This window comes from Daucus carota, chromosome 3 (assembly GCF_001625215.2).
Source record: "Daucus carota subsp. sativus chromosome 3, DH1 v3.0, whole genome shotgun sequence".
In the NCBI taxonomy this organism is placed as follows: Eukaryota; Viridiplantae; Streptophyta; class Magnoliopsida; order Apiales; family Apiaceae; genus Daucus; species Daucus carota.
In genome coordinates this window covers 22,533,864-22,561,257 of record NC_030383.2, presented here as the reverse complement: position 1 = coordinate 22,561,257, position 27,394 = coordinate 22,533,864, and the positions used below count along the sequence as shown (strand labels likewise).

Sequence of the window (27,394 nt, the reverse complement as noted above, 5' to 3'; positions counted from 1 at the left end):
AAAATCCCCTTCATCTCCTATTCAGGTATTTTTCCTCTTTACTCTCTCATTTCAATTCTCTCTTTTGCATACATTGAGGACAATGCATGATTTAGGTATGGGGAGGGCTTTAGTGTAATTCTTAAAAAATGAAAATCCCTAAAAAATGAAAAATTATAAAAATCCAAAAACAGAGATACTTTTAGCTAAGTTGTCTTTCCCTCACTCGAACTTTAGGAGTAGTTGGTGTTTAGCATGTTTTCGTAAAGTATATATATGTAGTGTCTTTTAGATAATTTGAACGTAGTTGAGTAAGGTTGTCTTTTTGAAGCTTGTATCGACCGATTTGTACTCTAAATTCCAAGATGGCACACACTTTGCACGAGACCTTTGATGGAGAGATTGTCTAGTGATATTATTCGATACCTGAGAGAGAACCCACATGTTGAAACAATGTCGAATCGAACCTTTGCGAATAAAAAAAAAGAGAAAAAAAAATAGAAAAAAAAGAAAAAAAAAAAGAAGGAATAACTACTTCAATACCCGTTGTTCTTTATAGATAAAATCTTTAGATAAATGGGAAAAAGTAGATTGGCTAGTCTCGTTTTGTGGCCTTTGTTACTCGAGCAATTAAGTCCGTAGGGGGATTTCAAAACCTAGTGCCCTAAGACCGTTTGGTTTGGGAGTCACTGACCCAAAGCTCGCTACATGGGTAACATTGTTTGCCTAAGAAAACGGACAAAATAAAGTCAATGCAAAAAAAAAAAAAGGAATAAGAGTTTGTGAAGTTTGGCTAGATATTTGTTTCGATAGAGATTGGGTCAGTTCAAAATTGGTTGAAAAAGAGAAAATGTTCTTAGACAATTAGGATCCATCAAAGGCCTTAAATTACTTACACTCCTTGGATTTCTAGTAAATCTTTGTGTCGATGCAAGTAGATTAGAGACAACTGTATCTTGATTATTAGTAGATAAGTCTTTAAGTTGTATTTTCCTTAAAAAACGTTTTTTGTTAACACCAATGAAATTAGAGTAGAGTCGAGTAGACACTTGCTAGAATGTCTCGAAGATTTTATGGGTATATCTTCTGTAAACCCTTAGGAGACAAAACTCCTCTTGTAGAGATCGTCTACGAGTTTAACGGGTTGGTGAACCTAAAATCACCCGTCACGCCTACGAAAAGGAGCCTAGGAATCGCATCTAGTTTTCTTAGTTTATTTTCTTTTCTTTTGATTTTTACTCGAGGACGAGCAAAAGATAGGTATGGGGAAGTTTGATTAGTCCATATTTTTGCATATTTAAGTACCTATTTTTTGTTTATTTTCGTAGTATTAATTGCTTATTTATTTTATTTCAGGAAATTGTAGATAAATAAAGAAAGAAGAGAAAATGCAAGGAAAAGGGAGAAAAAGAAAAGAAAAGAAGAAAATCAAAGAGAGTTGGCAAGCAAGGGGGCACATGGATGGCTATGATTTACCCAACACACATCACAAATGGATGGATTAGATTTAGCCACCCTACCCCTAAACCCTACATTTCTAGCTATAAATACCCCCACCCCCTTTACTTGTAATCATCTTCTTTTTAACCTAGTCTTTTCCTAGTTGGTAGGTAGTATAGTGCTAGATCTTCTTTTGTTCTCTCAATTTCATACCATATTTGTAAACACTTTTTATTTTAGTGCAAATTTTCTTTTAGCTTGATCTTGTGTTGTCTCTATTTTCTTTCTACAAGTAATATGATTCTTAGTACCACCATATATGCTTAAGGGCTTTTGGGAAATGAAGAATCATTGAGCTTGTGATTAGTATAGATTTGTGATCTTTTGAAATAGTCAAGTAAATCCTAGCACAAAATTAATTTGTGTTAGGGTTTTAGCTTAAAAAATTTTCAGGAGATTTATTGCTTGCTTTCGGTTTGTATTTGTTATTTGTGGCCTGCTCTCCTTACTGTTCATTTCGTTAATAAACTAAAGATCTCCTCTGTCTTTTACCTGCAAACACCAACCTACCCAGTCCCTGTTTTAGTTAAAAACACACACAAAACAAAACCCCTGCTCTGTTTTCGTTAAAATGAAACCCACTCCCCTGTTTTCTTGTATTTCGTTTCTTTTTTTTAATTTAAAATCTGCATACTTGTGTTCGATGTTCTTTCTCTTCGCCGGGCTGGGTTTGTACTGATTTGTGTTATAGCTGAGTTCCTGTAGTTAGGTTGGGTCGTGAGCTGCTCTGTTTCTTTCGTCTTTGCCGCGATTTTCTGTGTGTTGTTTCCGATTTCTTGCGATTTCTGGGTTTTGTTTGTGGTTCTGGGTAGATTTGTGCTGGTATGTCAATTTATCGTAGCTGATGAGTCTGAGTTTATTGTATGCTGAGTCCGTTTTTCCGAGTTCTGTCCGAGCTGTTCTTTCGAGTTAGTCTTCCCGAGTTCAGCCGAGTAGCAGTCTAGGTTTCGTTTTCGTGTACTTTGCTGCGTCGTTATTTTGTTTGCTGTTAATATTCTCTTGCCTTGGGTTGTCTGAGTAGCTTCGAGTCAAGGTGCCGAGTTAGTCACCGAGTTCGCGTAATGTCATATGCTCTGTTTTTCGTTGAGTTTGAATGCTGAGTTTGAAGAGTTCCGAGTCATTTTTACTGAGTTTGCAGCGGAGTCATTTTCACTAAGTTGGGTTGTTAATTTAGAGTTCAGTTTTTATTCATTGATTTTGTTGCATTTTCACTCGAGTTTGTCCAGTGGGCTGCTGATTGAGTCACGTGTTTAAGTTTTTTGGTTTGTTTGCGATTTCTTTTGTGAGTTTGTTTCTGGTACAGCGAGTCAATTCAAGGTTTCGGTGGAGTTCATAGTTTACTGGCTTTGTTGTTTTGTTTTTTTTGATTTCGTTGGTTTTTAATTTCGTGGCCAAGTTAGTAAGTCTGTTAAGTTGAGTAATTTGGTTTCTGTAAAATGTATTTTGGCCAGCTTTGTTTTAAAACAATGTCATGGAGAAACTTTGGTTAAGTTTAGTTAAATAGTTTTTGGTTTAATTGGTGATTTTAAATCAATTATTTGTTTTTATTTATTAGTCGTATTAAAACTTTTTACAAATTAATTGTTCTAATCCGCCTAGGTTAATATTTAAAGGATTGCGAAAATAATTTTAATCTCTGTGGACGAATCATAAATATTAAAACGGTGATCGTGCGCTTGCGATTTAAAGGTATTATTTCTAGCACATCAAGTTTTTGGGGGCTTTAGTGTAATTCTTAAAAAATGAAAATCCCTAAAAAATGAAAAATTATAAAAATCCAAAAACAGAGATACTTTTAGCTAAGTTGTCTTTCCCTCACTCGAACTTTAGGAGTAGTTGGTGTTTAACATGTTTTCGTAAAGTATATATATGTAGTGTCTTTTAGATAATTTGAACGTAGTTGAGTAAGGTTGTCTTTTTGAAGCTTGTATCGACCGATTTGTACTCTAAATTCCAAGATGGCACACACTTTGCACGAGACCTTTGATGGAGAGATTGTCTAGTGATATTATTCGATACCTGAGAGAGAACCCACATGTTGAAACAATGTCGAATCGAACCTTTGCGAATAAAAAAAAATAGAAAAAAAAGAAAAAAGAAAAAAAAAGAAGGAATAACTACTTCAATACCCGTTGTTCTTTATAGATAAAATCTTTAGATAAATGGGCAAAAGTAGATTGGCTAGTCTCGTTTTGTGGCCTTTGTTACTCGAGCAATTAAGTCCGTAGGGGGATTTCAAAACCTAGTGCCCTAAGACCGTTTGGTTTGGGAGTCACTGACCCAAAGCTCGCTACATGGGTAACATTGTTTGCCTAAGAAAACGGACAAAATAAAGTCAATGCAAAAAAAAAAAAAAAAAGGAATAAGAGTTTGTGAAGTTTGGCTAGATATTTGTTTTGATAGAGATTGGGTCAGTTCAAAATTGGTTGAAAAAGAGAAAATGTTCTTAGACAATTAGGATCCATCAAAGGCCTTAAATTACTTACACTCCTTGGATTTCTAGTAAATCTTTGTGTCGATGCAAGTAGATTAGAGACAACTGTATCTTGATTATTAGTAGATAAGTCTTTAAGTTGTATTTTCCTTAAAAAACGTTTTTTGTTAACACCAATGAAATTAGAGTAGAGTCGAGTAGACACTTGCTAGAATGTCTCGAAGATTTTATGGGTATATCTTCTGTAAACCCTTAGGAGACAAAACTCCTCTTGTAGAGATCGTCTACGAGTTTAACGGGTTGGTGAACCTAAAATCACCCGTCACGCCTACGAAAAGGAGCCTAGGAATCGCATCTAGTTTTCTTAGTTTATTTTCTTTTCTTTTGATTTTTACTCGAGGACGAGCAAAAGATAGGTATGGGGAAGTTTGATTAGTCCATATTTTTGCATATTTAAGTACCTATTTTTTGTTTATTTTCGTAGTATTAATTGCTTATTTATTTTATTTCAGGAAATTGTAGATAAATAAAGAAAGAAGAGAAAATGCAAGGAAAAGGGAGAAAAAGAAAAGAAAAGAAGAAAATCAAAGAGAGTTGGCAAGCAAGGGGGCACATGGATGGCTATGATTTACCCAACACACATCACAAATGGATGGATTAGATTTAGCCACCCTACCCCTAAACCCTACATTTCTAGCTATAAATACCCCCACCCCCTTTACTTGTAATCATCTTCTTTTTAACCTAGTCTTTTCCTAGTTGGTAGGTAGTATAGTGCTAGATCTTCTTTTGTTCTCTCAATTTCATACCATATTTGTAAACACTTTTTATTTTAGTGCAAATTTTCTTTTAGCTTGATCTTGTGTTGTCTCTATTTTCTTTCTACAAGTAATATGATTCTTAGTACCACCATATATGCTTAAGGGCTTTTGGGAAATGAAGAATCATTGAGCTTGTGATTAGTATAGATTTGTGATCTTTTGAAATAGTCAAGTAAATCCTAGCACAAAATTAATTTGTGTTAGGGTTTTAGCTTAAAAAATTTTCAGGAGATTTATTGCTTGCTTTCGGTTTGTATTTGTTATTTGTGGCCTGCTCTCCTTACTGTTCATTTCGTTAATAAACTAAAGATCTCCTCTGTCTTTTACCTGCAAACACCAACCTACCCAGTCCCTGTTTTAGTTAAAAACACACACAAAACAAAACCCCTGCTCTGTTTTCGTTAAAATGAAACCCACTCCCCTGTTTTCTTGTATTTCGTTTCTTTTTTTTTAATTTAAAATCTGCATACTTGTGTTCGATGTTCTTTCTCTTCGCCGGGCTGGGTTTGTACTGATTTGTGTTATAGCTGAGTTCCTGTAGTTAGGTTGGGTCGTGAGCTGCTCTGTTTCTTTCGTCTTTGCCGCGATTTTCTGTGTGTTGTTTCCGATTTCTTGCGATTTCTGGGTTTTGTTTGTGGTTCTGGGTAGATTTGTGCTGGTATGTCAATTTATCGTAGCTGATGAGTCTGAGTTTATTGTATGCTGAGTCCGTTTTTCCGAGTTCTGTCCGAGCTGTTCTTTCGAGTTAGTCTTCCCGAGTTCAGCCGAGTAGCAGTCTAGGTTTCGTTTTCGTGTACTTTGCTGCGTCGTTATTTTGTTTGCTGTTAATATTCTCTTGCCTTGGGTTGTCTGAGTAGCTTCGAGTCAAGGTGCCGAGTTAGTCACCGAGTTCGCGTAATGTCATATGCTCTATTTTTCGTTGAGTTTGAATGCTGAGTTTGAAGAGTTCCGAGTCATTTTTACTGAGTTTGCAGCGGAGTCATTTTCACTAAGTTGGGTTGTTAATTTAGAGTTCAGTTTTTATTCATTGATTTTGTTGCATTTTCACTCGAGTTTGTCCAGTGGGCTGCTGATTGAGTCACGTGTTTAAGTTTTTTTGTTTGTTTGCGATTTCTTTTGTGAGTTTGTTTCTGGTACAGCGAGTCAATTCAAGGTTTCGGTGGAGTTCATAGTTTACTGGCTTTGTTGTTTTGTTTTTTTTGATTTCGTTGGTTTTTAATTTCGTGGCCAAGTTAGTAAGTCTGTTAAGTTGAGTAATTTGGTTTCTGTAAAATGTATTTTGGCCAGCTTTGTTTTAAAACAATGTCATGGAGAAACTTTGGTTAAGTTTAGTTAAATAGTTTTTGGTTTAATTGGTGATTTTAAATCAATTATTTGTTTTTATTTATTAGTCGTATTAAAACTTTTTACAAATTAATTGTTCTAATCCGCCTAGGTTAATATTTAAAGGATTGCGAAAATAATTTTAATCTCTGTGGACGAATCATAAATAATAAAACGGTGATCGTGCGCTTGCGATTTAAAGGTATTATTTCTAACACATCAAGTTTTTGGCGCCGCTGCCGGGGATTAAAATTAATTTTTCGCTCCTTTATTTTTAATCTTTCGGATTAGGTTCTTTTCTCACTATTTTTTGTTCTTTATTTCGAGGAGGAATATTCGGGAATCATGGAGTAAAGTGGATAAATTCTGCTCGGATTTGGAAGCTTGCTTTGGTATCCCGTATCTCTCCACTCTTATTTTTCGTTTTCATTTAGAAAATCACAAACAAATCTGAAAATTGAAAAAGCACACAAACAAATTAAAAATTTAAAATCCAAAAATAGTAGTTAGAATTACATATGTGTTGCATCATGCATTTTTACACTTAGGGCACATCATTTAGATTTTAATTTTTGTTTTTAAATTTTCGTACCTTTAATTGTGGTGATCGCTGGAGGACCCAAAGGTACGTTAATTTCTTTTCTTTAGATTAAAACACGTAGTGTAGAGCATCCATAGTTGTTTATAGTTTTTTTTTTAATTATATCGTTGTGTGGTTCATAGTTGTTGTGTAGTTTCATTCTTGACTCATTTGAGCCCGGAAACAACTTGTAGCTTCATTATTGACTAGATTGAAGTTGTAAACAACTTGTAGCTTCATTCCAGACTCGTTTGAAGTTGAAAACAACTTGTAGATTCATTTTCTATTGTTTGAAATTGGAATCCTTGTAGTTTCATTCTTGACTCGTTTTAGCCCGTAAACAACTTGTAGCTTCATTATTGACTCGATTGAAGTTGGAAACAATTTGTAGCTTCATTCCTGACTCGTTTAAAGTTGAAAACAACCTGTAGCTTCATTCCAGACTCGTTTGAAGTTAAAAACAACTTGTAACTTTATTTTCGGTTGTTTGAAATTGGAATCAACATGTAGTTTCATTCTTGACTCGTTTGAGCCCAGAAACAGCTTGTAGCTTCATTATTGACTAGATTGAAGTTGTAAACAACTTGTAGCTTCTTCCTACACTCGTTTAAAGTTAAAACCAACTTGTACCTTTATTTTCGGTTGTTTGAAATAGGAATCAACTTGTAGTTTTATTCTTGACTCGTTTGAGCCCGGAAACAACTTCTAGCTTCATTATTGACTAGATTGAAGTTGGAAACAACTTGAAACTTCATTCCAGACTCGTTTGAAGTTGAAAACAACTTGTAGCTTCATTTTTGGTTGTTTGAAATTGGAATCAGCTTGTAGTTTCATTCTTGACTCGTTTGAGACTGGAAACAACTTGTATCTTCATTATTGACTAGATTGAAGTTGGAAACAACTTGAAGCTTCATTCCAGACTCGTTTGAAGTGGAAAACAACTTGTAGCTTCATTTTCAGTTGTATCAAATTGTAATCAACTTGTAGTTTCATTCTTGACTCGTTGGAGCCCGGAAACAACTTGTAACTTAAATATTTACTCGATTGAAGTTGGAAAAAACTTGTAGCTTCATTCTAGACTCGTTTAATGTTGAAAACAACTTGTAGCTTCATTCCAGACTTGTTTGAAGTTAAAACCAGCTTGTCACTTTATTTTCGGTTGTTTGAAATTGGAATCAACTTGTAGTTTCATTCTTGACTCGTTTGAGCCCAGAAACAACTTCTAGCTTCATTATTGACTAGATTGAAGTTGTAAACAACTTGTAGCTTCATTCCACACACGTTTGAAGTTGAAACCAACTTTTAGCTTCATTATTGGTTGTTTAAAATTGGAATCAACTTGTAATTTCATTCTTGACTCGTTTGAGCCCGGAAACAACTTGTAGTTTCATTATTGACTAGATTGAAGTTGGAAACAACTTGAAACTTCATTCCAGACTCGTTTGAAGTTGAAAACAACATGTAGCTTCATTTTCGGTTGTATGAAATTGTAATCAACTTGTAGTTTCAATCTTGACTCGTTTGAGCCCGGAAACAACTGTTGTTTCATTATTGACTCGATTGAAGTTGTATACAACTTGTACATTCATTCCAGACTCGTTTGAAGCTGAAAACAACTTGTAGCTTCGTTATTGACTAGATTGAAATTGGAAATAACTTGTAGCTTCGTTCCAGACTCGTTTGAAGTTGAAAACAACTTGTAGCTTCATTTTTGGTTGTTTGAAATTGGAATCACCTTGTAGTTTCATTCTTGACTCGTTTGAGCCTGGAAACAACTTGTAGCTTCATTATTGACTAGATTGAAGTTGTAAACAACTTGTAGCTTCATTCCAGACTCGTTTGAACTTGAAAACAACTTGTAGATTCATTCTCTGTTGTTTGAAATTGGAATCCTTGTAGTTTCATTCTTGACTCGTTTTAGCCCGGAAACAACTTGTAGCTTCATTATTGACTCGATTGAAGTTGGAAACAATTTATAGCTTCATTCCTGACTCGTTTAAAGTTGAAAACAACCTGTAGCTTCATTCCAGACTCGATTGAAGTTAAAAATAACTTGTAACTTTATTTTCGGTTGTTTGAAATTGGAATCAACATGTAGTTTCATTCTTGACTCGTTTAAGCCCAAAAACAGCTTGTAGCTTCATTATTGACTAGATTGAAGTTGTAAACAACTTGTAGCTTCTTCCTACATTCGTTTAAAGTTAAAACCAACTTGTACCTTTATTTTCGGTTGTTTGATATAGGAATCAACTTGTAGTTTTATTCTTGACTCATTTGAGCCTGGAAACAGCTTCTAGCTTCATTATTGACTAGAGTGAAGTTGGAAACAACTTGAAACTTCATTCCAGACTCGTTTGAAGTTGAAAACAACTTGTAGATTCATTTTCGGTTGTTTGAAATTGGAATCAACTTGTAGTTTCAATCTTGACTCGTTTGAGCCCGGAAACAACTTGTAGCTTTATTATTGACTACATTGAAGTTGGAAACAACTTGAAGCTTCATTCCACACTCGTTTGAAGTGGAAAACAACTTGTAGCTTCATTTTCGGTTGTATCAAATTGTAATCAACTTTTAGTTTCATTCTTGACTCGTTGGAGCCCGGAAACAACTTGTAACTTAATTATTTACTCGATTGAAGTTGGAAAAAACTTGTAGCTTCTTGATAGACTCGTTTAAGGTTGAAAACAACTTGTAGCTTCAATCCAGACTTGTTTGAAGTTAAAACCAGCTTGTACCTTTATTTTCGGTTGTTTGAAATTGGAATCAACTTGTAGTTTCATTCTTGACTCGTTTGAGCCCAGAAAGAACTTCTAGCTTCATTATTGACTAGATTGAAGTTGTAAACAACTTGTAGCTTCATTCCACACACGTTTGAAGTTGAAACCAACTTTTAGCTTCATTATTGGTTGTTTAAAATTGGAATCAACTTGTAGTTTCATTCTTGACTCGTTTGAGCCCAGAAACAATTTCTAGCTTCATTATTGACTAGATTGAAGTTGGAAATAACTTGTAGCTTCATTCCAGATTCGTTTGAAGTTGAAAACAACTTGTAGCTTCATTTTCGGTTGTTTGAAATTGGAATCAACTTGTAGTTTCATTCTTGACTCGTTTGAGCCCGGAAACAACTTGTAGCTTCATTATTGACTAGATTGAAGTTGTAAACAACTTGTAGCTTATTCCAGACTCGTTTGAAGTTGAAAACAACTTGTAGATTCATATTTTATCGTTTGAAATTGGAATCCTTGTAGTTTCATTCTTGACTCGTTTTAGCCCGTAAACAACTTGTAGCTTCATTATTGACTCGATTGAAGTTGGAAACAATTTGTAGCTTCATTCCTGACTCGTTTAAAGTTGAAAACAACTTGTAGCTTCATTCCAGACTCGTTTGAAGTTAAAAACAACTTGTAACTTTATTTTCGGTTGTTTGAAATTGGAATCAACATGTAGTTTCATTCTTGACTCGTTTGAGCCCAGAAACCGCTTGTAGATTCATTATTGACTAGATTGAAGTTGTAAACAACTTGTAGCTTCTTCCTACACTCGTTTAAAGTTAAACCCAACTTGTACCTTTATTTTCGGTTGTTTGAAATAGGAATCAACTTGTAGTTTTATTCTTGACTCGTTTGAGCCCGGAAACAACTTCTAGCTTCATTATTGACTAGATTGAAGTTGGAAACAACTTGAAACTTCATTCCAGACTCATTTGAAGTTGAAAACAACTTGTAGCTTCATTTTCGGTTGTTTGAAATTGGAATCAACTTGTAGTTTCATTCTTGACTCGTTTGAGCCCGGAAACAACTTGTAGCTTTATTATTGACTAGATTGAAGTTGGAAACAACTTGAAGCTTCATTCCAGACTCGTTTGAAGTGGAAAACAACTTGTAGCTTCATTTTCGGTTGTATCAAATTGTAATCAACTTGTAGTTTCATTCTTGACTCGTTGGAGCCCGGAAACAACTTGTAACTTAAATATTTACTCGATTGAAGTTGGAAAAAACTTGTAGCTTCATTCTAGACTCGTTTAATGTTGAAAACAACTTGTAGCTTCATTCCAGACTTGTTTGAAGTTTGTTAGATATAATTGATGATTACTAATGTTCTTAAAGTTTGTTTTAGAACAGGAGTGATCAGAGTTTAAGCTGGAAGCTGATCAGAGTTTAGTAAAGTCTGACCAGAGTTTAATAAAGTCTGATCAGAGTTTATATAGTCAAGACTCGTCAGAGTTTACACGTGGAAAGAGCTCAGAAGCGGATATACTTCAAGGAAGGATAGAAGCGGAGGAGTGATTTGCTGACTATGGAACTAAACAGAAAACAGTAGCAATCTTTGATTGATAGAATACATAGCTGATTTATAGGATATCAAATCAGAGATTGATTTTGTAACTGTGTCTATATAAACACAGAATAGGGTTACTCTATAGGAGTTGAGTTATCGAGTACATTGTTAAGAACCCTAGCAGCTTTTAGTGATAATATATAAATCACTGAGAGAGTTTTTGTAACCATTCAAGCTTGTGAATAAGAGTTTACTGTTTTCAATCTCTTATATTGTCATACTGTGTTATTGATTGTGTTCACTATATCAAATTATATAGTGAGTTTATAGGACCTAACAAGTGGTATCAGAGCCAGCTCTGTTAAGATAACTACAGTGAGATCTTAATCACAATCATGTCTGAAAAATCACAAGCTTCATCTTTTAGAGTTCCAATCCTTAAGGCATCTGAATATCCAGTCTGGAAAGAGAGAATGATCATATTTCTAGACTCTGTTGATCTAGAATACCTTGACAGGATCTATGATGGACCACACATGCCCACCAAGCTCTCTGTTGGGATTGCAGATGAACCTCAGAAGATGATTCCAAAGGAAAAGAAAGATTATACTCCTGAGGACATCTTATCAATTGGTAAAGACTCTAAGGTGAAACACTTTCTGCACAGTGCCCTTGATAATGCAATGTCTAATAGGGTGATTGGGTGCAAAACTGCTAAACAAATCTGGGATGCTCTGGAAACCAGATGTCAGGGAACTCAGGCCATAAAGAAAAACAGAAAAACAATCCTTACACAGGAGTATGAGCACTTTGACTCAAAATCTGGTGAGTCCTTGACAGATCTGTATGACAGATTTGTCAAACTGTTGAATGACTTATCTCTGGTGAACAAGGAATATGATCTTGAAGACTCAAACCTCAAATTCCTTCTGGCTCTTCCTGAAAAATGGGATTTGAAAGTCACAACAATAAGAGACAACCTTGATCTTGGAGAAATGTCTCTTGATGATGTTTATGGAAGACTGAAGACTCATGAACTTGAGATGGAGCGGAGGAGCAAACGTCATGGAGGAAAATCAAAGTCTGTTGCTCTGAAAGTTCAAGAGGAAGCTTCTAAGAGCAAAGGAAAAGCTCATGTCACAAAGTCTGACATTGAGTCATCAAACTCTGATGACTCAAACTCTGATGTTCCCTCAGACTCTGAAGAAAGTGATGATGAGATGATGCAGTTAGCAGCACTGATGGTGAAAAGCTTCAAGAAGTTGGCCTACAAAAAGTTCAACAAAGGCAAAAGTTTTTCAAGGAAAGACAGAAACTCTGACAGAGTTTATGACAAGAAGAACTTTAGGAAGAATGAGAGCAAGGAAGGGAAAGCTGGAAAAGCTGACAAGTATACCTGTTTCAACTGTGGTGAAAAGGGTCACTTTGCATCTGAATGCAAGAAAGCCAAGAAAGAAAAGGAAAAAGCCTTTATCACCAAGAAAGGAAACTGGACAGATACATCTGATTCAGAGGAAGAAGTCAATTATGCTCTGATGGCAAACACTGACAACAACTCTGAATCTACTGCAAAGGTACCTCATTCTACTCTTGCCTTTGATACTGAAGATATAACTGAGTTAAGATTGTTCCTTAAAACTTTGCATATCAGCTTTAGAGATCAGACTTTAGAGAATGAAAGATTAAAATCTGAAACTCTAAGTGTAAAGAAAAGGAATGATTATCTAGAAAAAGAATTAGTTCAGATGTTAGAAGTTCAGAAAGAAAGAGATGATGCTGTCATTGTCAAAAATGAATTATTAAAAAGGTATGCATCTCTTCAATCAGAACTTGCTAAGGAAAGGGATATTATTAAAACATGGACTAATTCAGGCAAAACTACTCAGGATATCTTAGGTAGTGGAAACTGGAAGAAGGGACTAGGTTACACTGATAACACAGAAGCTGAGTCATCAAAAGCAGAGTTTGTTAAAACTCAAAAACCTAAGGTTAAACCTGTTAAATTTGTTGCTGAATCCTCTAAGTCTAAACAGATTAGACCAGAATCAGAGATTACCAACAATTTAAAATCTGATAAACCCAAACAGGTTAACATAGGACTGATGACTCAGAAACAGCTTAAACATAAGCTTAAAGAGGTAAAGTCTGATGACAAAAACAAGGAGCCTAGGAAAAATAGAAATGGCAAGGTTGGAATAGACAAGAGTAATAACTACATGCCTATTCCAAATGCACCTAGGAAGACATGCCATAACTGTGGAAATACTAATCATCTTGCTAATTTTTGCAGGAAGAACAAGGACATTAACTCCTTACCTACAAAGTCTGGAGTTAGAAAAAGTAGTATTAGATATAAACCACAAGATCCATGTTTTCATTGTGGTAGTTTATGGCATTCTATTTATACTTGCAAAGAATATCATAGTTTGTATTATGATTATTATCAATTGAAGCCTTCTTTGAAAAAGGTTAATAAAAACTCTGCAAGTACAAAATCTGTTTCAAGTACAAACTCTGATCCAAAGTCTGTTAGCTCAAACTCTGATAATAATAATAATTCCGCTGCAAAAGCTAACAAACTTAATAAGGCCAAAGGATCCAAGCAAGTCTGGGTCCTTAAAACTAATAATTAGTGGTCTTTGTGATTGCAGGGCAACAGGAAGAATATCCTAGTCTTGGACAGTGGATGTTCAGGACACATGACTGGAAATAAGGCCCTGCTGTCAGAGTTTGTGGAGAAAGCTGGCCCAAGTGTTTCTTATGGAGATGGCAACATAGGAAGGACTCTGGGATATGGCAACATCAATCTTGGAAATGTCATCATATCAAATGTAGCTCTTGTTCAAGGGCTAAAACACAACTTACTCTCTGTCAGTCAGATCTGTGACAGAGGATAACATGTTGATTTCTATGAAGAACACAGTGAGATAGTAAGCAAGTCAACAGGCAAGGTGGCAGTGATTGCTCACAGAAATGGAAATATTTATGAAATCCACTTGCCTACAAACTCTGAAGGAAAAGCAATTTGCTTATCTACAAGAATCTCTGCAGAAGAAAGTTGGAAGTGGCATAAGAAGCTCTCACATCTCAATTTCAACTCCATAAATGAGCTTATAAAGAAAAAGCTTGTGAGAGGACTTCCTGAATCTCTACTCACTTCAGATGGTCTATGTGATTCATGTTAAAAGGCCAAGCAGAGAAAGACATCCTTCAAGAGCAAGACTGAATTCTCAATAAAGAAACCATATCATCTTCTACATGTTGATCTATTTGGACCAGTTAATGTACCATCCATTGCAAGGAAGAAATATGCTCTTGTCATTGTTGATGAGTATACCAGATACACTTGGGTATATTTTCTTCACTCTAAAGATGAAACAGCTCTGCATCTGATGGATCATGTGAAACAACTGGACCATGGATCTGAAGACAAAGTAAAGATCATTAGAAGTGATAATGGAACTGAGTTCAGAAATTCAACAATGGAAGAGTTCTGCAAAGAAAGAGGTGTAGTGCAACAATTTTCTGCACCTGGTACACCACAGCAAAATGGTGTAGTTGAAAGGAAAAACAGGACTCTAGTAGAAGCTGCCAGAACTATGCTTGATGAGGCTAAATTACCTACTTATTTCTGGGCAGAAGCTGTTCAAACAGCTTGTTTCACTCAAAATGCAACACTGATTAATAAGCATGGCAAGACCCCATATGAGATGGTAAAGAAAAAGAAGCCAAATCTGAAGTACTTTCATATATTTGGGTGCAAATGCTTTGTATTGAAGACTCATCCAGAACAGCTTACCAAGTTTGATTTAAAAGCTGATGAAGGCATTTTTGTAGGTTATCCTCTAACAACAAAGGCCTTCAGAGTCTACAATCTAAGAACCAAAGTGATCATAGAATCCATACATGTGTCATTTGATGACAAGAGAATCATGGGTTTAGCAGATATGGATGATCATGAAGAACTGCATTTTGAAAATGAAGCAATATTCTCTGATTCAACAAACTCTGATGAACAGTCAAACTCTGACTGTGACCAAAATACAGCAAACTCTGGTGAAAATTTACAAGTTCATGATGATGAAGCAAATGTTGAGGGGGAGCATCAGAATGTTTCAGACTCTACTCAAAACTCAAGCTCATCAGAGAATGCTGACTCAAACTCATCAGAGAATACTAATTCAAACTCTGATAGCACAACTGTAGGGGGAGCTACAGAGAATGATCAACAGAATCAAGAGAGCATGGATCAAGGGGGAGGATCCAATGATGAAAATGGTCAACTTCCACATGCTAGGAAGTGGACAAAATCTCATACACCTGATTTGATAATTGGAAATCCAGAAGCAGGTGTGCAAACAAGGACAGCTACAGCAAATGAGTGTTTACATCATTGCTTTCTGTCACAAACAGAACCTAAAAAGGTGGAGGAAGCTCTTCAAGATGCTGACTGGATTCAAGCAATGCAAGAAGAGCTAAATGAGTTTGAGAGAAACAAAGTCTGGACCCTAGTACCAAGACCAAAAGATAGATCCATAGTTGGTACAAAATGGGTTTTCAGAAACAAAACTGATAGTGAAGGTGTCATTACAAGGAATAAAGCATGACTTGTGGCAAAAGGGTATTCACAACAGGAAGGTATTGATTATGATGAGACATTTGCTCCAGTTGCAAGATTGGAGGCAATCAGAATCTTTCTGGCCTATGCTGCTCACAAGAAATTCAAAGTATTCCAGATGGATGTCAAGAGTGCTTTTCTTAATGGGAAACTGGATGAAGAGGTATATGTTGAACAACCTCCAGGCTTTGTGGATCCAAAGCATCCAGACTATGTTTATAGATTGGACAAGGCACTTTATGGACTAAAGCAGGCTCCAAGGGCATGGTATGAAACTCTAGCTCAATTTCTTCTTGAAAGTGGATTTACTAGAGGTACCATAGATAAAACCCTGTTTTACTTGAATCATGGTAATGATCTCCTTTTAGTTCAAATCTATGTTGATGATATCATTTTTGGCTCCACTAATGCTAAACTCTGTCAAAGATTTGCCAAGCTCATGCAGTCTAGGTACCAAATGAGCATGATGGGGGAACTCAGTTACTTTCTGGGTTTACAAGTTAAACAGACTGAAGATGGGATTTTTATAAATCAAGCCAAGTATACCAGAAATCTCTTGAAGAAATTTGGTATGCAAGACAGTTCAGCTGCAACTACTCCTATGGCAACAGCAACCAAACTAGACAAAGATACTGGTGCATCAGTGGATATCACAAACTATAGAGGAATGATTGGATCTTTGCTTTATCTGACTGCAAGTAGACCAGACATCATGTATGCCACATGTCTATGTGCAAGATTTCAGGCAGATCCAAGAGAGCCTCATCTGATTGCAGTAAAGAGGATATTCAGATATCTCAAGGGAACCACATCATTGGGATTATGGTACCCTAGAGAATCAGATTTTAGTCTAATTGGATACTCTGATGCAGATTTTGCAGGTTGTAAAATTGACAGGAAAAGCACAAGTGGGAGTTGTCAATTTCTGGGTGGAAGACTTGTTTCTTGGTACAGCAAGAAGCAAAAGTCAATTTCAACATCAACAGCAGAGTCAGAGTATATAGCTGCAGGCAGCTGCTGTGCTCAAATTCTTTTGATGAAGAATCAATTGTTGGACTATGGGTTATCCTTTTCTAAAATTCCTATTTATTGTGATAACCAAAGTGCTATTGCTATGACAGGAAACCCAGTTCAACATTCTCTGACAAAGCACATCAGTATAAGATATCATTTTATAAGGGAGCATGTACTGGAAGGAACCATTGAACTTCACTTTGTTCCCACAGAACAGCAGCTAGCAGACATATTCACCAAACCACTAAGTGAAGCAACCTTTACTAGGCTGGTGAATGAGCTAGGAATGATATCAGGAACTGAGTAAGCATAATGGTCAGATCTTTCAAATTTCAATTGTCAGATTACCATATGTATTGCTCACAAATTTGCCATGATATACTCTGATTGTTAAACTCTGATGACATTCTCTGATGATATACTCTGTTTGTTATTCTCTGACGTCATTCTCTGACGATATTCTCTGATGTTTGTAAACTCTGAATCTTGATAAATGATCTCATTTTTATCTCTCTGAGACATATAACCTGTGAAGATACTATGAAGCATGATCTGAATTAGTAATCATGAATCTCAGTTAAGTTCTTTAATCTTGATCTCAATTTTGTGCTACTATTTTATACTATATGCATGTTGATATCATTGAGACTCTATTACTTCACATATCTCAATTATAAGTGAGACTGACTAATTTACATTTTCTCTCAGTAAAATAGACAGTGATTATAAACTCTGATGCTATACACACCCCTGCAAATAAGCATGGTACTCCTTTGAGATCTTAGATGTCTATATGACAGTGACTGGGAAGACCCAAACATTTGCTGGTATTAAGTAATTGCCAAGATTTTATAATCTATGGTGACCAGCCACAATCTCTGATTACTGGAGAAATACTGTTGCAAAATTATATTTAAAGGTCGTGATTCATTTACACTGAAAAGCGTCCTGGAAAAAAAAAAAGGGGTTAGTTTATTTTTCTTCATCAGAGTATGTCTGTTGTCTATGTCTTGAGAGTTTAAATAAATTATTTTTGTCTACCTTATAATTACCAAATTGTGAAATTCTTTAGTCTCTGATTTAATATGTTAAATCACACACATTATTTCACAAGCACATTATTGAGCTATGGATTTTATGACAAACTCTGATTTTTTTTGATGAATGTTCTAAACATTATGTCCTATTCTGAGGTACTTAGAAATTTATTTTCTTTGTTTTAAATCTCAGAGTTTAAAAATCGAGGGATTTGATCTTGATTTATTTTTAAATCTTACACATTTCAGGAGTTCAAAATTTTCAGAGAATGTGAAGAGAGTGTTCCAAACGGATGTATTGTTAGTGGGTTTACATGAAAAACATTTTAATAGGAGAACGTGTAATCAGCATTTATAACTGCACATGTTTTACTGCGCTCATGATTATTACTCTCTCTTCTCCATGCCACTAACTCTCATCCACCAGTTAAAATCTGACAGGTGTACAGCTCAACAAAAAGCACATGCGTGTACAGCTAAACAAAATCTGAAGAGTTTATCACATCAGATTTTATTGCTTATTATTCACTTATACACTTCATCTTTACACACACTCTCTCAACAAACTCTTACGCTTTTCTCTCTGAAATTCAAATCCTCTCTTACACACCTTCTCAAACACCTTCCTTCACAAAACTCTGTTCTAATGGCGACTTCAGCTTTTACCTTTGCAGGTGTGGAATTTGTTCCCAACAACCATGCTGCCATCCTTGACACCACTGATGTTCCAGGGGATTATCATCCCATTCAGCAATTCTTGGCACAGAGTGCCCTGGCCACTGCCCTTACAGCTCCTGTCAGACTCTCAGGAAGCCAAATCATCACTTTCTGGAGAACAGGGCATTATGACAATGGTGGTGAAGCTGGGTCCCCATCCATTGTATTTGGGTATGACGGAGCGGAGTATGCTGTCACTCCGGCCACCGTCCGAGCAGCACTCAACCTGCCAGAGCATGCTGCTTACATTACCAATGGGGATGCTAATCTCAGAACCATGATGATTGATTTGGGCTACTACGACTCACTTGATAAATTGGGTCAATTAAAGCGTCCAGGACTCAGGAAGGAGTGGAGCTTTTTCTTTGATTGCATTACCAGGGCTTTCCAGAAGAAATCTACAAACTGGGATGCCATACCAATGGACATGCTGCAGATTGGGTATTCTCTGATCCATTCTACTAATTTAGATTTTGGTAGATTAGTTATTAGAAATATTGGTGAAAGAATGCATGAAAATCGTCAGATTATATATTTTTCACGATTTTGCCAATTGCTGTTTAATGCCACTGTTGGAGAAGTGGCTTTTGATGTTGCAGATGAGATCAAACCTTTTAAACTTCATAAAAGGGTTTTCAAAGATCTCATATCTAAAGATGAGAAGAGACCAGTTCTCAGGCCTCTACAAATTCCAGCTCCATTAAGAGCTAGGCTGAATCTGCCTCAAGCACCACAACAACAGCCTCAACCCCAACCACAACATCCAGTCTCTCCTACAGTCACCAGAAAACCCAGATCATCAACACCAAAACCATCAAAGTCTACAAAGTCTGATGCCCCTTCCACTAAGAAGACCAGAACCTCTGTTACTACACAAGTTCTGAAGACAAACTCTGATGTGCCAGCAAACTCTGACAGAGTTCCTTCTGTAAACTCTGATACAGTCTCTAAGACTTTAAACACTGAAGCTGCTTCTCCACCAAAGCAGAAAAGAAGGAGACCTGTTGCAGCCTATGATTATGACGATCTGGAAGCCCCTCCTGCAACAAACTCTGAACCTTCCCAGGCCAGTCCTCAAACAAAGACAGCAAGATTCAAAAGAAGGGCTAACAAGCCTAAGAGGGCAAAGGTGCCCATAACTGAGATCACAGATTTTACTATTGAGGAAGAGCAAGCACCATCCACTACAATTCCTGATGATCTATCTCAAGCTCTCATGGTGCATCCTCTTCAAGCTGTTCCACTCTCAACTGCTACAGCATCTTCTACTTCATCTGAAGTAGATGAGGAAATTATATGCAAGGAACAAGCTACAGCTGAAGCTGAGACTACTGTGTCTGATTCTCAAATTCCAGTATCTGATCATGGACCCTCCACTCCAATTCCTCATTCTCCAATGAAAATTCCTGAGGGTGCTATTGTTCATGATACAGCTCCAGAAAACTACAAGTCAGATGCTGTAGTTGAAGAATCTGATAAGGTAGCATTGGAAGCACTGCAGTCTCTTGCTCAGGCTGGTGAAGAGCCTAGTAAATCAAACTCTGATGCTCAAGAAAAATCTGTTCAAGATCCTGTGGAGAAAGTTGCTGATCCTGCATCTGATGATGATGAGGATGATGAAAGTTCAGATGATGACAATGATGATGAAGTCCCTTTGTCTCATCTACAACAAAAGTGGGAGTCCACCAGCCAATATAATGCCAGGCTGCAGACTCTGAACACAAACTCTGAGCCACTTCCCAGGGATCTTCAGGTTGATCCACCAAGTGAAGTATGGGATAAACTCTGGCTGAGCCACCAGCATTCTCTAGAGCCAACAAAAGCTGAAGATTTCCTATCTATGGTAGAGAATAAAATTACAAACTCTGATGTCATGTCAAGTCTCAAAGCTACAGTCCTTTATCTAAAGACATTTCATCCTGCTCATGCTCAGACATCTAAGTCTATAGATGGTCTCAGAACAGAGGTAGCCAGTTTCAAAGAAACTCAAAATATGGATAAGAAAAGGCATTTGCTGTTGGGTTTCGGGGAAACAAACGCAGCGGATAATCGACGTAAAATAAAAAAATCCGAAACCCTAACCCGAGGATCCATCTATAAAGAACGGCTGATCATGGAGATACGAGATAATACCTTGTTGAAGCTTTACGTTAGCGAAAGATGGAGGTCCGGAACAAGCAATCACCACGCAGCCCTCGTCTAAGGATCGCGTCTCTAAGCAGTCCACACGAACGTCTGATCGCCAAAGATCACCGGAGCCGGTACTAGCCGAATGCAGCCTCTCTCTCTCTCTCTCTAGCCTCTCTTGATGTAGAGCTGCTAGGGTTTTATAATAAAACGAATTTTATGTTACTTAACCCTAAAACAATACATCATTATGTATTTATAGGGAAGAGAGATAGATGGGCCAAACCCTAATCGGATTTGGGCTTCTCCAAACCTAATCCGATTTTGGTTTTAATATTAAATTCGAAATTGTAATTACTTAATTAAGACTGGCTCAATTAAATAATTTATTTCGAACTTAATCATTTAATTTAAATTCAGAATTTAAATTAAAACTCCTTTAAACGTTCAAAGTGTGTGACCCTTTAGGTTATTATTACGCTGGCAATAATTTTAATATCCAATAATAAAATTATAAACAATGAGCGGCATCTAGTAATACATCATTGCTACCCAAGTAATAATAATAATTGGTGATTCAATTAAACCTTTTGTGAATAATGTACAATGTAATATAATCCCTTTAACCTTATATTATAGATCAGACTCAAGGCATGTATTGTGTCATCCTCTTCATCGTCTAATCCGAATTTCCTTGATCAATGAGTAGACTATTAAACAAATCAATATTTGAGCACGGCCATGCATTTTATAGTCTCACTCAATCAAGAGGCCAATAATATCACTCCTAAAATAGGAGGGTTAAATCCTTTCTAGATCATTCATATTTCTCATACGATTCATAATATACCCAATGTACATTTCATCATTACCCGGTCAAAGGTAACTTTTAGTGCAACCAAAGTATATTAATTCTCATATAGAAATATAATGATATCAAGTCAGAGGATCATTACATCATTATCACAGTGAGAATTTCTAATGACACTTATTAACATGTAAAATCTCACGGTGGGTCATTCCAGTGCCATGTGTCGATACATGCACTTATGTTCTTGACTTTAGCATCACTATACCTATGATCAATGAGATGTGATCATCAGTCAACAAACATACTAGTCTTAATGCATCATTATTGTCCCTTAACAATGATACTCGACTAGGGACATTTAGGAATATTGATATTATTCTCATAATCTCATTTCTAAGTCACGTACTTAGAGATATAGAATTACATATAATATTCCAAGGACATTTATTATGCTTTCAATTTATTACGCAGTAAATAAAGACACAATAAATATTTATTCCATAATCATTATAACATAATCCATAAATGTCTACGATAGAACACAATAGTATTGTCTCTAGGACACCAATACTAACAATCTCCCACTTGTACTAGAGCCAATCTCTGATGTATCTAATACCCATGGAACTAGTATGACCTTCGTGCTTCTGCTGCGACAAAGCCTTGGTCAGTGGATCTGCAATGTTATCATCTGTATGCACTTTACATATATGTATATCCCCTCGAGTGTTAATCTCTCGGAGTAGGTGGTATCGTCTGAGTATATGCTTAGTGCGGGAATGAGATCGGGGTTCCTTAGCCTGTGAAATGGCTCCATTATTGTCACAGTACAAATCTATCGGATCTGATACTGAAGGAACCACATCAAGTCCTGTAAGAAATTTCCTGATCCAAACAGCTTCCTTGGCTGCTTCACAAGCAGCTATATACTCAGCCTCCATTGTAGAATCGGCAACCGTCTCTTGCTTTGAACTTTTCCAACTAACAGCACCTCCATTTAGACAAAATACAAAGCCAGACTGAGAGATCGAATCATCTTTGTCTGTTTGGAAACTAGCATCTGTGTAACCTTTTACAACTAGTTTCTCTTCTCCTCCATATACCAAGAATTGATCTTTAGTCCTCTTTAGGTACTTAAGAATATTCTTGACTGCCGTCCAGTGACCTTCACCTGGATTAGACTGGTATCTACTCGTCATGCTCAAGGCATACGAGACATCAGGACGAGTACATATCATTGCATACATTATGGAACCAATTGCCGAAGCATATGGAACTTTGCTCATACGGTCCTTATCATCCAATGATTTCGGACTGTTTTCTTTCGAGATCAATATCCCGTGAGACATTGGGACATATCCCCTTTTTGCCTCTTGCATCCCAAATCGATGCAATACCTTATCAATGTATGTACTCTGACTTAGGCCGATTAGTCTTCTTGATCTATCTCTATAGATCCTGATCCCTAATATATAGGTCGCATCGCCCAAGTCTTTCATCGAGAAATTTTTGCTCAACCAAGTCTTAACAGCCTGTAAAGAAGGTATGTCATTCCCCATTAGTAATATGTCATCCACATATAGCACTAGGAATGCCACATGGCTCCCACTCACTTTCTTGTAAACACAAGGCTCATCTTCATTTTGAATGAAGCCAAACTCTTTGACTGTTTCATCAAAACGAATATTCCATCTCCTTGAGGCTTGCTTCAATCCGTATATAGATCGTCGCAACTTACAAACCATTTTGGGAAATCTCGGATCGACAAAACCTTCAGGTTGTGTCATATACACATCCTCTTCTAGGCTTCCATTCAAGAAGGCGGTTTTGACATCCATCTGCCAGATTTCGTAGTCATAGTAAGCAGCTATTGCAAGCAAAATCCTGATGGATTTGACCATAGCAACTGGTGAGAAGGTTTCATCATAGTCAATACCATGAATCTGTCTGAAACCTTTTGCAACTAGTCGTGCCTTATAGGTCTGAACATTTCCATCCATGTCGGTTTTCTTTTTGAAAACCCATTTACACTCAATAGGTTTAACTCCCTCGGGTAAATCAACCAAAGTCCATACTTGGTTTTCATACATGGAATCCATCTCAGATTTCATGGCTTCAAGCCATCTCTTGGAATCTGGAGTGTTCTTAGCATCTTTGTAGGTTAGAGGCTCATCATTATCCATAAGCATCACATCACCAGTTTGAGTCAAGAGAAAACCATAATATCTCTCTGGCTCATGGCGAACCCTACTAGATCTACGAACAACCTGTGTTTCCGGAACAGGATTACTCTCAATATTTTGATGTACATCCTGCTCAGGTTCCTGCTCTGGTTCAATGTTATCATGTGGTTCTCGAACTTCATCGAGATCTATTATCCTCCCACTGTTTTTCTTAGAAAGCATCTCTCTTTCAAGGAACACAGCGGTTCGAGCAACAAACACTTTGTTCTCAGAAGGATTATAGAATGAATAACCTCTTGTTTCAATTGGGTATCCCACAAAATTACATTTATCAGACTTAGGTCCTAGCTTGTCAGAATTTTGACGTTTCACAAACGCCTCACATCCCCAAATTTTCATAAATGACATGCTATGACGTTTCTCAGTCCATATCTCATATGGAGTGTTCTGGACCGTTTTAGTAGGAACTCGGTTAAGTGTATAGGCAGCCGTCTCTAGGGCATAGCCCCAAAAACTAATTGGAAGATCTGCATGACTCATCATTGATCGCACCATGTCCAACAAGGTACGATTTCTCCTCTCGGAAACTCCATTCCATTGTGGTGTTCCAGGAGGAGTAAGTTGTGATACAATACCACACTCTTTTAAGAAATTCTTAAATTCTTGGCTTAAGTATTCACCTCCACGATCTGATCGTAGAGTCTTAATACTTTTGGTAGTTTGCTTTTCTACTTCAGCTTTGTACTCTTTGAACTTTTCAAAAGAATCAGATTTATTCTTCATAAGATACACATATCCATATCTACTGAAATCATCAGTAAATGTTATGAAGTAGTAAAAGCCACCTCTTGCCATAGTTCGCATTGGACCACATACATCACTATGTATTAGTTCCAATCTCTCAGTGGCCCTCTCACCTTGTCCTGTGAAAGGTGCTTTAGTCATTTTTCCAATGAGACATGGTTCGCATGCTTCGTATGATTCAAAATCAAACTTATCCAAGTATCCATCCTTATGTAACTTGGAAATGCGCTTCTCATTTATATGGCCTAAACGACAGTGCCAGAGGTATGTTTTATTTGAGTCATCAGTTTTAAGTCGTTTATTATTCACATTATAGATGGGAGTATCCAAGTCAAGAACATATAAACCGTTAAATAAACGTGCAACCCCATAGGTAACATTATTCAAAGAAAAGGAACAACTATTGTTCTGAATTGAAAAAGCAAAACCTTTCTTGTCCAAACAAGAAACTGAAATAATGTTTCTGCAAATTGCAGGCACGTAAAAACAATTCTCAAGTTCTAAAATAAGCCCAGTGGGCAACGATAAATGATAAGTCCCTACAGCTATAGCAGCAACTTTTGCTCCATTGCCAACTCGTAGGTCGACTTCTCCCTTTGCCAACGTCCTACTTCCCTGTAGCTCCTGCACATTCATACAAATGTGAGAACCACATCCAGTATCTAATACCCAAGATGTTGAAGTAGACAAATTGACTTCTATAACATAAATACCTGAATCAGAAGCGGCAGTAGCCTTCTTCTTCTTCAGATCCTCCAAATAAGCATGACAGTTCCTCTTCCAATGACCTGGTTTCTTGCAATAGTGACAATCACCCTCCTTCTGAACACCACCTTTTGGCTTCAAGGCCTTAGTTGGACCAGGTTTCGGATTGGCATTAGAATTAGATCCCATCTTCTTCTTGCCTTTCCATTTACCCTTTCCTTTGGCCTTCCCCTTATTCACCATCAATATGGGAGTAGGGGACGCCTTCTGAATGTTGGTTTCAGCAGTTTTCAACATTGCCAACAATTCGGCGGGGTTCTTGTTTATCTCATTCATATTGTAATTCATTACAAACTGAGAATAGTTATTGTTTAGAGATTGCAAGATCAGATCAATTTGGTGCTCAGGACCAATCGGGGCACCCAATTTTTCAAGATAATCAATATACCCTATCATCTTCAGAACATGCGGTCCTACCGGATCACGTTCACCCTGCTTACAAGCATTCAAAGATTTGAAAGTATCAAACCTCTCCTGACGAGCCTGTCCCTCAAACATACGCTTAAGGTGCTCAATCATATCATAAGAATCCATATTCTCATGTTGTTTCTGAAGTTCAGCACTCATGGTCGCTAACATGAGACATTGAACATCCGTGTCATCATCGATATGCTTCTGATAAGCAGTATGCTGAGCACGGGTTGATCCTTCAGCGAGAGGTGTAGGGCGAGGAATATCTATGACATAGAGCTTGCGCTCTTGTTTGAGGACAATCCTCAAATTCCTTTGCCAGTCAAGGAAGTTGGTTCCTGTCAGCTTGTCCTTCTCAAGGACTGATCGTACAGAGAAGTTGTTTGAATTATTTGCCATTGGATATCTACAATATTTTCAAATGCATAAGATAAATTAGTCTACAGATGTTTATTAAATTATGTTCAAGTGATTATAAATATATATTCAAAATATATATCTCCCACTATTTTGTTCAAATCAATAGCCCTAACTATTAATTCGGAAAGCATTTCTGCAAATCTTTCTAGTGAGCCAAGATCCATATTTCATCCATGTTTTAAGTTAGCGTGGGCTAATACTCTCAAAACATGACTATTTAGGTAGACAACATTTGTCAATTATATCAAATATAACTCTTGGATAGTTTGGTGGAGCAACCCTTTGCACATATTTATGTAATAAATCTCACCAAACTCCATGCCTCTAAACCCACAATCCTATTGTGATGGTTTAGTTAAGTTAGACCCAATAATTCAATAACTAAGTACATTTACTTATCACGTCTTCCCATGATTGATTAAAGCACTTTGCTTTGGCAAACCTACTTCTTTCAATCTAGATCTTGACGAGTATTAATCATTGGAAGGCATCTGATTAACTTAATATTTTTAATTAGGGATTTTATTAAAACGACCATGATCCTGTCATAAAGAGATCCTCAATTTTTCCTTGAATCAAATATTTCAAATCAATACTCTTTGATTGGTTGAAAACCCGACCTGAGGTGTTGGCACAACGGCTATACTTAAAAACCCCAAATCCGACGGAATCTTCCTCTCATTGAATATCGAAAATCCATAATTAATTCCGTGTTTCATAAACACGAGAATCTCATGATCGTTGTATTCCTTTTTAAAAATCTTGAGTCGTTACAGATTTTATCTTGTTTAAACAAGCATGGCATGGGTGTCGTATCGAATACATACATCTTAATCTAATTAAGCATGCATCTCTATAACTACGCATACATATCATCATCTCATGCATCATATATGTAAAGTGCAGTATGTAAACGTGCATGGTTATGGCCTTTATCCTATATGATTCTTTCAAGCTAATGAAAGAATCTAGGTCAATCTATGGTGAAGATGTATAACTATTACAAGTCTTCATGCTCCTTGATTGCCCCTCCTTGTGGATCATCCTTCAATCTTCAAGTACATTACAATGAATAATTGAATACAACCTATTCTAATGTACTTACATGAGAAAACTCGAGTTACATTCGAGATTAAAATTACAAGAATGAATATCACGACATGCAAGTCGTATTTATACAACCAAAACCAAAAAACATTAAACTAGGGGTCCTTAAGGCCATAACCAGCACCATGCTCAAGTAAACAAACAAGAACACATAACCATACAAAGCGGGGGTCCGGGGGCGGCAGCCCCTGGGCGGGGGTCCGGGGGCGGCAGCCACCGGGCGGGGGTCCGGGGGCGGCAGCCCCAGGCTGGGTCGAGCTGCCAGGGCTGGAAATTTTTGATTCCTGAATACAAGTGCTATACAAAAATCATCAATTTCGGAACAACAGATCATATCTGTTACCTTCTGCCACTACTGCATCATATGCAGTTTCAGAAGCATGTATCATATACATGCTGATCTTTCCCCAGTGACCAGATCATGTCCATACACCATCTTGTTGAACAGTTTATATCATTATATAA

The 27,394-nt window shown here is 36.8% G+C and overlaps 1 protein-coding gene across 1 annotated transcript; it reads right to left on the bottom strand.

Moving 5' to 3' along the window:
- Window positions 1–22,034: 22,034 nt before the first annotated feature.
- Window positions 22,035–26,349, bottom strand: LOC135151427 (uncharacterized). Its single transcript, XM_064089876.1, has 2 exons — window positions 24,973–26,349; window positions 22,035–22,039 (listed from the first exon to the last, which is right to left on the bottom strand). The coding sequence occupies exons 1-2, from the start codon at window positions 25,799–25,801 to the stop codon at window positions 22,035–22,037; spliced, it is 834 nt and encodes a 277-aa protein (XP_063945946.1). The 5' UTR covers window positions 25,802–26,349.
- Between the last annotated feature and the right edge of the window lie 1,045 nt (window positions 26,350–27,394).